At 35.4% G+C, this 13,595-nt stretch overlaps 1 protein-coding gene across 1 annotated transcript in view; it reads left to right on the plus strand.

The window, feature by feature from the left end:
• ano8a (anoctamin 8a) overlaps window positions 1-13,355 on the plus strand; it is an 81,036-nt gene extending 67,681 nt beyond the window's left edge. Inside the window, exon 18 of the mRNA XM_062022248.1 lies at window positions 12,068-13,355. Coding sequence (XP_061878232.1) covers window positions 12,068-12,679 — 612 coding nt within the window. The 3' untranslated portion in view covers window positions 12,680-13,355. The remainder of the gene's footprint in view (window positions 1-12,067) is intronic.
• The last annotated feature ends 240 nt before the right edge of the window (window positions 13,356-13,595 follow it).

Consider the following 13,595-nt stretch of genomic DNA (forward strand, 5'->3'; position numbering starts at 1 on the left):
TGAGTAAAAACTCAGGCTGGTATCGGCGATACCGATCCGATAACGTTACTTTGTGCAAACATACCTAATATGTCTGCTAAAATTCGTAAAAGTTGTGTATTTCAAATAATACCATCCCGACAGGCACAAGACATTGATACAATGTCATTTAAAACTGACTTGGAAACAACTTTGCAAAATAGTTTGTATTTTTTAAATTGAGACAACGTGGATGTGTAACGTTGGATCCACGTTGTTGGTTGGGAAATGACCAGATTTCAATGTTGAATCAACGTCGTCAAAAAGCATGTTGCTTCAATGTTGTATTTGTGTTGTAGAATATTGGTTGTAAAATGACCAAATTTCAATGGCCAAATCAATGTCACAACCTGACATTGAATGAACGTTGTCAAAAAGCATGTTGTTTCAACGTTGTATTTGTGTTGTCAAATGACCAAAATTCAATGGTCAAATCAACGTTGCAACCTGACATTGAATAAATGTTGCCAAGAAGCATGTTGTTTCAATGTTGTATTTGTGTTGTAGAATATTGGTTGTAAAATGACCAAATTTCAATGGTCAAATCAACGTCATAACCTGACATTGAATAAACGTTGTCAAAAGGCATGTTATTTCAACCTTGTATTTGTGTTGTAAAATATTAGTTCGAAAATGAACAAATTTCAATGGTCAAATCAACGTCACAACCTGACATTGATTAAACGTTGTCAAAAAGCATGTTGTTTCAACGTTGTATTTGTGTTGTAAAATTACCAAAATTCAATGGTCAAATCAACGTCACAACCTGACATTGATTAAACGTTGTCAAAAAGCATGTTGTTTCAACAATGTAATTGTGTTGGAAAATATTGGTTGGAAAATGACCAAAAATGCAATGGTCAAATCAACGTCACAACCTGACATTGAATAAACGTCGCCAAAAAGCATGTTGTTTCAACCTTGTATTTGTGTTGTCAAATGACCAAAAATCAATGGTCAAATCAACGTTGCAACCTGACATTGAATAAATGTTGCCAAGAAGCTTGTTGTTTCAACCTTGTATTTGTGTTGTAGATTATTGGTTGTAAAATGACCAAATTTCAATGGTCAAATCAACGTCACAACCTGACATTGAATAAACATTGTCAAAAAGCACGTTGTTTCAATGTTGTATTTGTGTTGTAAAATGACCAAAATTCAATGGTCAAATCAACGTCACAACCTGACATTGCATAAACGTTGTCAACAAGCATGTTGTTTCAACCTTGTATTTGTGTTGTAAAATGACCAAAATTCAATGGTCAAATCAACGTCACAACCTGACATTGATTAATCGGTGCCGAAAAGCATGTTGTTTCAATGTTGTATTCTTGTTGTAAAATGACCAAAATTCAATGGTCAAATCAACGTCACAACCTGACATTGAATAAACGTTGTAAAAAGGCATGTTGTTTCAACCTTGTATTTGTGTTGTAAAATGACCAAAATTCAATGGTCAAATCAACGTCACAACCTGACATTGATTAATTGGTGCCGAAAAGCACGTTGTTTCAATGTTGTATTCTTGTTGTAAAATGACCAAAATTCAATGGTCAAATCAATGTCACAACCTGACATTGATTAATCGGTGCCGAAAAGCACGTTGTTTCAATGTTGTATTCTTGTTGTAAAATGACCAAAATTCAATGGTCAAATCAACGTCACAACCTGACATTGCATAAACGTCAACAAGCATGTTGTTTCAACCTTGTATTTGTGTTGTAAAATGACCAAAATTCAATGGTCAAATCAATGTCACAACCTGACATTGAATAAACGTTGTCAAAAAACATGTTGTTTCTACGTTGTATTTGTGTTGTAAAATGATCAAAATTCAATGGTCAAATCAACGTCACAACCTGACCTTGAATAATGTCAAAAAGCATGTTGTTTCAACGTTGTATTTGTGTTGTAAAATGACCAAAATTCAATGGTCAAATCAACGTCACAACCTGACATTGATTAATCAGTGCCGAAAAGCACGTTTTTTAATGTTGTATTCTTGTTGTAAAATGACCAAAATTCAATGGTCAAATCAACGTCACAACCTGACATTGCATAAACGTTGTCAACAAGCATGTTGTTTCAACCTTGTATTCTTGTTGTAAAATGACCAAAATTCAATGGTCAAATCAACGTCACAACCTGACATTGAATAATGTCAAAAAGCATGTTTTTTCAACGTTGTATTTGTGTTGTAGATTATTGGTTGTAAAATGACCAAATTTCAATGATCAAATCAACGTCACAACCTGACATTGAATAAACGTTGTCAAAAAGCATGTTGTTTCAACGTTGTATTTGTGTTGTAGATTATTGGTTGTAAAATGACCAAATTTCAATGATCAAATCAACGTCACAACCTGACATTGAATAAACGTTGTCAAAAAGCATGTTGTTTCAATGTTGTATTTGTGTTGGAAAATATTGGTTGGGAAATGACCAAAATTGTAATAGTTAAATCAACGTCACAACCTGACATTGAATAATGTCAAAAAGCATGTTGTTTCAACGTTGTATTTGTGTTGTAGATTATTGGTTGTAAAATGACCAAATTTCAATGGTCAAATCAACGTCACAACCTGACATTGAATAATGTCAAAAAGCATGTTGTTTCAACGTTGTATTTGTGTTGTAGATTATTGGTTGTAAAATGACCAAATTTCAATGATCAAATCAACGTCACAACCTGACATTGAATAAACGTTGTCAAAAAGCATGTTGTTTCAATGTTGTATTTGTGTTGGAAAATATTGGTTGGGAAATGACCACATTTCAATGGTCAAATCAACGTCACAACTTGACATTGAATAAACGTTACCAAGAAGCATGTTGTTTCAATGTTGTAAATGTGTTGGAAAATATTGGTTGGAAAATGACCAAAATTGTAATAGTTAAATCAATGTCACAACCTGACATTGATTAAACGTTGTCAAAAAGCATGTTATTTCAACCTTGTATTTGTGATGTAAAATATTGGTTGGAAAATGACCAAATTTCAATGGTCAAATCAACGTCACAACTTGACATTGAATAAACGTTACTAAGAAGTATGTTGTTTCAACGTTGTATTTGTGTTGTAAAATATTGGTTGGGAAATGACCAAATTTTTTTCAGGTCTGTGTGATCATGTTTTGTTTTAGTCATGTTCGGTTTTGTTTTTGGACTCTTTGTGCACTTTTGTTTGTTTTGTCACCATAGCAACCCATTAGTTTTCACCTGTCATGTCACGCACCTGTTTCACGTTTTGAGTCACGCACCTGTTTCCACTGATCATGTCACTGCTATTTAAGCCGGTCTCTTTCTGTTGTTCGTCCTGGTGACATTATCTATTCTGTCCAGCCATACTACCTCTGCTACCCATGAGATTCCTGTTTATTATAGTTCATGCTTCATGCCATGCCACAGTAAGTGTTTTTGTTTTGTGTTCATAGTTAATTGCCTTTGTGCTAGTCTTTTGTTTTCATTAGTCAAGTTTGTTCTCCGCCATTGTGCGCGCCTTTTGTTTGCTCCCTTTTTTGTAGTTTGTTAGTGTTATTAATAAATATGTACTCACATTCACGTCTTGCCCGCGCCAACTTTCCTTTGCATTCCGGGAAAACAAACCCCAAGGTCCACGTAATGACAATTTTAATGGTCAAATCAACGTCACAACCTGACATTGATTAAAAGTTGTCAAAAAGCATGTTGTTTCAATGTTGTAATTGTGTTGGAAAATATTGGTTGGAAAATTACCAAAATTGTAATAGTCAAATCAACGTCACAACCTGACATTGATTAAACGTTGTCAAAAAGCATGTTATTTCAACCTTGTATTTGTGATGTAAAATATTGGTTGGAAAATGACCAAATTTCAATGGTCAAATCAACGTCACAACCTGACATTGATTAAACGTTGTCAAAAACCATTTTGTTTCAACGTTGTATTTGTGTTGTAAAATATTGGTTGAAAAATTACCAAACATCAATGGTCAAATCAACGTCACAACCTGACATTGATTAAACGTTGTCAAAAAGCATGTTGTTTCAACGTTGTATTTTTGTGGTCAAATGACCAAATTTCAATGTCTAATCAACGTCACAACCTGACATTGAATAAACGTTGCCAAAAAGCACTTTGTTGCAATGTTGTATTTGTGTTGTAAAAATGTCCCAAATTCAATGGTCAAATCAACATCACAACCTGACGTTGAATAAACGTTGTCAAAAAGCATGTTGTTTCAACATTGTATTTGTGTTGTAAAATGACCGAATTTCAATGGTCAAATCAATGTCACAACCTGACATTGAATAATGTCAAAAAACATGTTGTTTCAATGTTGTATTTGTCTTGTAAAATGACCAAAATTCAATGGTCAAATCAACGTTAAATAAACATTGCCAAGAAGCTGTTTAATTGTGTTGGAAAATATTGGTTGGAAAATTACCAAAAATGTAATAGTCAAATCAAAGTCACAACCTGACATTGAATAAACATTGCCAAGAAGCATGTTGTTTCAACGTTTTATTTGTGTTGTAAAATATTGGTTGGGAAATGACCAAATTTCAATGGTCAAATCAACGTCACAACCTGACATTGATTAAACGTTGTCAAAAAGTATGTTGTTTCAACGTTGGAATAGAGTTGGAAAATATTGGTTGGTAAATTACCAAAAATGTAATAATAATAATAATACATTTTATTTATAAGGCGCCTTTCTGGGCACTCAAGGACACCATACAAAATCAAAACAAAATAAGTAATAGTCAAATGACGTTGAATAAACGTTGCCAAAAAGCATGTTGTTTCAACCTTGTATTTGTGTTGTCAAATGACCAAAATTCAATGGTCAAATCAACGTTGCAACCTGACATTAAATAAATGTTGCCAAGAAGCATGTTGTTTCAACCTTGTATTTGTGTTGTAGAATATTGGTTGTAAAATGACCAAATTTCAATGGTCAAATCAACGTCACAACCTGACATTGAAAAAAACATTGTCAAAAAGCATGTTGTTTCAATGTTGTATTTGTGTTGTAAAATTACCACAATTTATTGGTCAAATCAACGTCACAACCTGACATTGAATAAACGTTGTCAAAAAGCATGTTGTTTCAACGTTGTATTTGTGTTGTAAAATGACCACAATTTAATGGTCAAATCAACGTCACAACCTGACATTGAATAAACGTTGTCAAAAAGCATGTTGTTTCAACGTTGTATTTGTGTTGTAAAATATTAGTTAAAAAATGACCAAATTTCAATGGTGAAATCAACGTCACAACCTGACATTGATTAATCGGTGCCGAAAAGCACGTTGTTTCAATGTTGTATTCTTGTTGTAAAATGACCAAAATTCAATGGTCAAATCAACGTCACAACCTGACATTGATTAAACGTTGTCAAAAAGCATGTTGTTTCAACGTTGTAATTGTGTTGGAAAATTTTGGTTGGAAAATTCCCAAAAATGTAATGGTCAAATCAACATCACAACCTGACATTGAATAAACGTTGTCCAAAAGCATGTTGTTTCAACCTTGTATTTGTGTTGTAAAATGACCAAAATTCAATGGTCAAATCAACGTCACAACCTGACGTTTAATAAACGTTGTCAAAAAGCATGTTGTTTCAATGTTGTACCTGTATTTGTGTTGTAAAATGACCAAAATTCAATGGTCAAATCAACGTCACAACCTGACATTGATTAAACGTTGTCAAAAAGCATGTTGTTTCAACGTTGTAATTGTGTTGGAAAATTTTGGTTGGAAAATTCCCAAAAATGTAATAGTCAAATCAACATCACAACCTGACATTGAATAAACGTTGTCCAAAAGCATGTTGTTTCAACCTTGTATTTGTGTTGTAAAATGACCAAAATTCAATGGTCAAATCAACGTCACAACCTGACGTTTAATAAACGTTGTCAAAAAGCATGTTGTTTCAACCTTGTATTCTTGTTGTAAAATGACCAAAATTCAATGGTCAAATCAACGTCACAACCTGACATTGAATAATGTCAAAAAGCATGTTTTTTCAACGTTGTATTTGTGTTGTAGATTATTGGTTGTAAAATGACCAAATTTCAATGATCAAATCAACGTCACAACCTGACATTGAATAAACGTTGTCAAAAAGCATGTTGTTTCAACGTTGTATTTGTGTTGTAGATTATTGGTTGTAAAATGACCAAATTTCAATGATCAAATCAACGTCACAACCTGACATTGAATAAACGTTGTCAAAAAGCATGTTGTTTCAATGTTGTATTTGTGTTGGAAAATATTGGTTGGGAAATGACCAAAATTGTAATAGTTAAATCAACGTCACAACCTGACATTGAATAATGTCAAAAAGCATGTTGTTTCAACGTTGTATTTGTGTTGTAGATTATTGGTTGTAAAATGACCAAATTTCAATGGTCAAATCAACGTCACAACCTGACATTGAATAATGTCAAAAAGCATGTTGTTTCAACGTTGTATTTGTGTTGTAGATTATTGGTTGTAAAATGACCAAATTTCAATGATCAAATCAACGTCACAACCTGACATTGAATAAACGTTGTCAAAAAGCATGTTGTTTCAATGTTGTATTTGTGTTGGAAAATATTGGTTGGGAAATGACCACATTTCAATGGTCAAATCAACGTCACAACTTGACATTGAATAAACGTTACCAAGAAGCATGTTGTTTCAATGTTGTAAATGTGTTGGAAAATATTGGTTGGAAAATGACCAAAATTGTAATAGTTAAATCAATGTCACAACCTGACATTGATTAAACGTTGTCAAAAAGCATGTTATTTCAACCTTGTATTTGTGATGTAAAATATTGGTTGGAAAATGACCAAATTTCAATGGTCAAATCAACGTCACAACTTGACATTGAATAAACGTTACTAAGAAGTATGTTGTTTCAACGTTGTATTTGTGTTGTAAAATATTGGTTGGGAAATGACCAAATTTTTTTCAGGTCTGTGTGATCATGTTTTGTTTTAGTCATGTTCGGTTTTGTTTTTGGACTCTTTGTGCACTTTTGTTTGTTTTGTCACCATAGCAACCCATTAGTTTTCACCTGTCATGTCACGCACCTGTTTCACGTTTTGAGTCACGCACCTGTTTCCACTGATCATGTCACTGCTATTTAAGCCGGTCTCTTTCTGTTGTTCGTCCTGGTGACATTATCTATTCTGTCCAGCCATACTACCTCTGCTACCCATGAGATTCCTGTTTATTATAGTTCATGCTTCATGCCATGCCACAGTAAGTGTTTTTGTTTTGTGTTCATAGTTAATTGCCTTTGTGCTAGTCTTTTGTTTTCATTAGTCAAGTTTGTTCTCCGCCATTGTGCGCGCCTTTTGTTTGCTCCCTTTTTTGTAGTTTGTTAGTGTTATTAATAAATATGTACTCACATTCACGTCTTGCCCGCGCCAACTTTCCTTTGCATTCCGGGAAAACAAACCCCAAGGTCCACGTAATGACAATTTTAATGGTCAAATCAACGTCACAACCTGACATTGATTAAAAGTTGTCAAAAAGCATGTTGTTTCAATGTTGTAATTGTGTTGGAAAATATTGGTTGGAAAATTACCAAAATTGTAATAGTCAAATCAACGTCACAACCTGACATTGATTAAACGTTGTCAAAAAGCATGTTATTTCAACCTTGTATTTGTGATGTAAAATATTGGTTGGAAAATGACCAAATTTCAATGGTCAAATCAACGTCACAACCTGACATTGATTAAACGTTGTCAAAAACCATTTTGTTTCAACGTTGTATTTGTGTTGTAAAATATTGGTTGAAAAATTACCAAACATCAATGGTCAAATCAACGTCACAACCTGACATTGATTAAACGTTGTCAAAAAGCATGTTGTTTCAACGTTGTATTTTTGTGGTCAAATGACCAAATTTCAATGTCTAATCAACGTCACAACCTGACATTGAATAAACGTTGCCAAAAAGCACTTTGTTGCAATGTTGTATTTGTGTTGTAAAAATGTCCCAAATTCAATGGTCAAATCAACATCACAACCTGACGTTGAATAAACGTTGTCAAAAAGCATGTTGTTTCAACATTGTATTTGTGTTGTAAAATGACCGAATTTCAATGGTCAAATCAATGTCACAACCTGACATTGAATAATGTCAAAAAACATGTTGTTTCAATGTTGTATTTGTCTTGTAAAATGACCAAAATTCAATGGTCAAATCAACGTTAAATAAACATTGCCAAGAAGCTGTTTAATTGTGTTGGAAAATATTGGTTGGAAAATTACCAAAAATGTAATAGTCAAATCAAAGTCACAACCTGACATTGAATAAACATTGCCAAGAAGCATGTTGTTTCAACGTTTTATTTGTGTTGTAAAATATTGGTTGGGAAATGACCAAATTTCAATGGTCAAATCAACGTCACAACCTGACATTGATTAAACGTTGTCAAAAAGTATGTTGTTTCAACGTTGGAATAGAGTTGGAAAATATTGGTTGGTAAATTACCAAAAATGTAATAATAATAATAATACATTTTATTTATAAGGCGCCTTTCTGGGCACTCAAGGACACCATACAAAATCAAAACAAAATAAGTAATAGTCAAATGACGTTGAATAAACGTTGCCAAAAAGCATGTTGTTTCAACCTTGTATTTGTGTTGTCAAATGACCAAAATTCAATGGTCAAATCAACGTTGCAACCTGACATTAAATAAATGTTGCCAAGAAGCATGTTGTTTCAACCTTGTATTTGTGTTGTAGAATATTGGTTGTAAAATGACCAAATTTCAATGGTCAAATCAACGTCACAACCTGACATTGAAAAAAACATTGTCAAAAAGCATGTTGTTTCAATGTTGTATTTGTGTTGTAAAATTACCACAATTTATTGGTCAAATCAACGTCACAACCTGACATTGAATAAACGTTGTCAAAAAGCATGTTGTTTCAACGTTGTATTTGTGTTGTAAAATGACCACAATTTAATGGTCAAATCAACGTCACAACCTGACATTGAATAAACGTTGTCAAAAAGCATGTTGTTTCAACGTTGTATTTGTGTTGTAAAATATTAGTTAAAAAATGACCAAATTTCAATGGTGAAATCAACGTCACAACCTGACATTGATTAATCGGTGCCGAAAAGCACGTTGTTTCAATGTTGTATTCTTGTTGTAAAATGACCAAAATTCAATGGTCAAATCAACGTCACAACCTGACATTGATTAAACGTTGTCAAAAAGCATGTTGTTTCAACGTTGTAATTGTGTTGGAAAATTTTGGTTGGAAAATTCCCAAAAATGTAATGGTCAAATCAACATCACAACCTGACATTGAATAAACGTTGTCCAAAAGCATGTTGTTTCAACCTTGTATTTGTGTTGTAAAATGACCAAAATTCAATGGTCAAATCAACGTCACAACCTGACGTTTAATAAACGTTGTCAAAAAGCATGTTGTTTCAATGTTGTACCTGTATTTGTGTTGTAAAATGACCAAAATTCAATGGTCAAATCAACGTCACAACCTGACATTGATTAAACGTTGTCAAAAAGCATGTTGTTTCAACGTTGTAATTGTGTTGGAAAATTTTGGTTGGAAAATTCCCAAAAATGTAATAGTCAAATCAACATCACAACCTGACATTGAATAAACGTTGTCCAAAAGCATGTTGTTTCAACCTTGTATTTGTGTTGTAAAATGACCAAAATTCAATGGTCAAATCAACGTCACAACCTGACGTTTAATAAACGTTGTCAAAAAGCATGTTGTTTCAATGTTGTACCTGTATTTGTGTTGTAAAATGACCAAAATTCAATGGTCAAATCAACGTCACAACCTGACATTGATTAAACGTTGTCAAAAAGCATGTTGTTTCAACGTTGTAATTGTGTTGGAAAATTTTGGTTGGAAAATTCCCAAAAATGTAATAGTCAAATCAACATCACAACCTGACATTGAATAAACGTTGTCCAAAAGCATGTTGTTTCAACCTTGTATTTGTGTTGTAAAATGACCAAAATTCAATGGTCAATTCAACGTCACAACCTGACGTTTAATAAACGTTGTCAAAAAGCATGTTGTTTCAATGTTGTACCTGTATTTGTGTTGTAAAATGACCAACATTCAATGGTTGCAACCTGACATTGAATAAACGTTGCCAACACGTTGTTTCAACGTTGTATTTGTGTTGTAGGGTATTGGTTGTAAAATGACCACGTTTCAATGGTCAAATCAACGTCAGAACTTGACATTGAATAAACGTTACCAAGACGCACGTTGTTTCAACATTGTATTTGTGTTGTAAAATATTGGTTGGGAAATGACCACATTTTAATGGTCAAATCAACGTCACAACCTGACGTTGAACCAAAAAGCATGTTGTTCTAAAAAACAAAAACAGGACAAAATCATACAAAGTACACGTAAATAGTGTTTCTAAGCATAATAAAGGGAAACGAGTAAAAAAATAAATGTATTATTAAGAACTACCATTAGCATAAAAACTAATTCAGAATTTAGTAAAATACTGAACTTGTAAAGGAGTCTAAACAAGAGTCTAAAATTCCAAATGTCTCATCTCAAAGGTTGTTTCATCAATATCTCACAATGCCTCAATTATTACAATTCAACATTTTGAGACTTATGGCAAATCCACAGGTGCGAAACAGTTGAGAAAAGTTGGTGTTGCATCACATGACCCCTTTTAAAACTCTACTATTTCAGCAATTATTGAATGACATCTTCTCAGGGGACAATACTATAGAAATACAACTGGTCTACAACTATAAAAAGGCAGTATAGATCAACTGTCCTGTGAAAACTAGTCAACACGCAGCCATTATTGCTATAATTATATATTGGCATTTGTCAAATCATTGTAAATCAATTAATTTTAATGAATTACAAATAATTATGATTATTTGTAATAAAATAAACCAACAAAAAATATGACTTTAAAAGTCTTATGTGTTATAATGAAGACAACACATGATGTAAGTGTCTATATTAGCTATATTAGCCTACTATCAAAATGACTAAAAGTCTTATATATGTCTTATAATGAAGACAACACATGATGTAAATGTCTATATTAGTTATATTAGCCTACTATCAAAATGACTAAAAGTCTTATATAAGTCTTATAATGAAGACAACACATGATGTAAATGTCTATATTAGTTATATTAGCCTACTATCAAAATGACTTTAAAAGTCTTATATACGTGTTATAATGAAGACAATACATGATGTGTCTATATTAGCTATATTAGCCTACTATCAAAATGACTATGTGTCGCAGGCTGACGCAAATTTTTGTTGACAGAAATGTTGAAATGTAATATTTATTCTACACATTTTTACAACATTCAGCACCCCCCGCGACTCTGAACGGGACAAGCGGTAGAAAATGGATGGATGGATGGAAAACATTAGTAAAACTTCTCAGAGGGTGCGATGCAAATATAAATTAAATACACAGAGGACACAAGTAAAGGAAATTAAACGAGCTCAAATATACCTACACACAAGGCATAATGATGCAATACGTTCATACAGCCAGCCTAAATAGCATGTTAGCGTGTTAGTCAATAACATCAACAAAGCTCACCTTTGTGCGCAGTACAAAACGTTTGGTGGACAAAATGATTTTTTTTAAAAAAGGAGTGGCATAAAACACATCTTTGTGTGGCAGCGTCGGAGAAAGTTGTACATGTACACAAACTACGGTGCGTTCAAGGACCGCCGAAATTTCACTTGCCCAATACTCTCATCAGTGAAGCATGTATAACATAAACAGTGTGTTTTTTTTAACAATTAGGAAGGTTTTTGTCTTGTTTGTCCTCACATAGAAAACATTAAAGCAAAAAAATGTTTTTCCCTCATCTTTTTCTATTTTTATACATTGAAAAAGCTCCAGAGAGCCACTAGGGTGGCGCTAAAGAGGCTAATAGCCTTTCTATAGTATTGTCCATTGAGCAGATGGTATAAAAATGGTCACTTTAGTGAGATACTGTTTGTCCCTGACTTCTAACACTGGACTTTTCCACCGACAACTCCCCGTTTAGAGGCATGAGCTTCAAGCCCAGCAGCATTTTCAGCAACAGCTCAGACGTCGCCGCGAGGAAGAGGAACTCCAGCGTCAGGCGGAGCTCCAGGCGGAGGCCCGCCAGGAGAGCGACTACCACAAGTCCGAGGGCCATCACCAGCACCACCACGAGAAAACGGCGGGGGGCAAGCCCAAGAGACCCAGCTCCCTGCTGGGGACCAACAACGTGATGAAGCTGAAGCAGATCATCCCTCTCCAGGGGAAGTTCTCCTCCGGCTCCTCCCGCTCCCCGGCCCAGTCGCCCACCGGCGGCGAGGCCAAGCTGGCCGGATTCCTCAAGTTCCTCAAGTCGCCGGAGGTGAAAAAGGAGCCGGCGGCGGCCGTCGGGGGGTCGCCGGGATCGATAGTGACATCTTCGGCGCCCCCCGGCGGCCAGGAGCGCTCACAGTCCCCCAACAGGACATTCAGTCCAGGTAAGCTGTTCAGCTTCAGCAAGTCCGAGGGCAGCGTGGTGTGTGCTAACGGGACTCAGGCCGTCACCTGTCAGCCCACCTCCAGTCAGGAGGAGTTACCCTCAAATGAGTCCGACAAAGGGGATCCCGATTCGGAAAGCTCGGGCTCAAAATGTTGATGCCAAATTATGCAGTCACGGCCGTGCCTTATTTTAAGCTTATGTTTTTTTTTTCATGTTTAAAGCTTAGTTCCTATCTGGGCTCTTATTTTGTAGTTTTCACTTCCTGTTTGCCCCGCACCTGCTTTGTGTTAGCGAGATTGTGATGTTCGGGTGTACTTTGTGGAAGCCCACTCTGTTACACACGTTTTTGTTTACTTTTTAGCCAATTTAGTATTAGTTTCCTTTTCAGCTTCAGTGCCTTCAACTAGCTGCACTCGCCTTTTGTTTATTTTTGGTTTAAAGCATGGGTGTCAAACTCTGGCCCGCCGTGTAATTTCACTTGGCCCTTGAGGCGATATCAAATTAACACTAGAGCTGGCCCGCCGATTATATACGGCGGATTATATACGCTAATTCTCATACTTGCCAACCCAACCGGGAGACTCCCAAATTTCCGTGCCCCTCCCGAAAATCGACACGTCCGCTTTTCATCCAGTCCAACGAGTGCTGGCCCAGTCACATAATATGTGCGGCTTCTGCACGCACACACACGTGAATGCAACGCATACTTGATCAACAGCGATACAGGTTACAGTGAGGGTAGCCGTATAAACAACTTTAACACTGTTAGAAATATACGCCACACTGTGAACCCACACCAAACAAGAATGACAAACACATTTCGGGAGAACATCCGCACCGTAACACAACATAAACACAACAGAACAAATACCCAGAACCCTTTGCAGCACTAACTTTTCCGGGACGCTACAAGGTGTGTGTGTGTGTGGGGGGGGGGGGGGGGGTTTGGTGGTAGCGGAGGGTGTATTTTGTAACGTCCCGGGAGAGTTTGTGCTGCAAAGGGTTCTGGGTACTTGTTCTGTTGTGTTACAGTGCGGATGTTCTCCCGAAATGTGGGCCGGAATGTTGTTAG

This window comes from Entelurus aequoreus, linkage group LG16 (genome assembly GCF_033978785.1).
Source record: "Entelurus aequoreus isolate RoL-2023_Sb linkage group LG16, RoL_Eaeq_v1.1, whole genome shotgun sequence".
NCBI lineage: Eukaryota > Metazoa > Chordata > Actinopteri > Syngnathiformes > Syngnathidae > Entelurus > Entelurus aequoreus.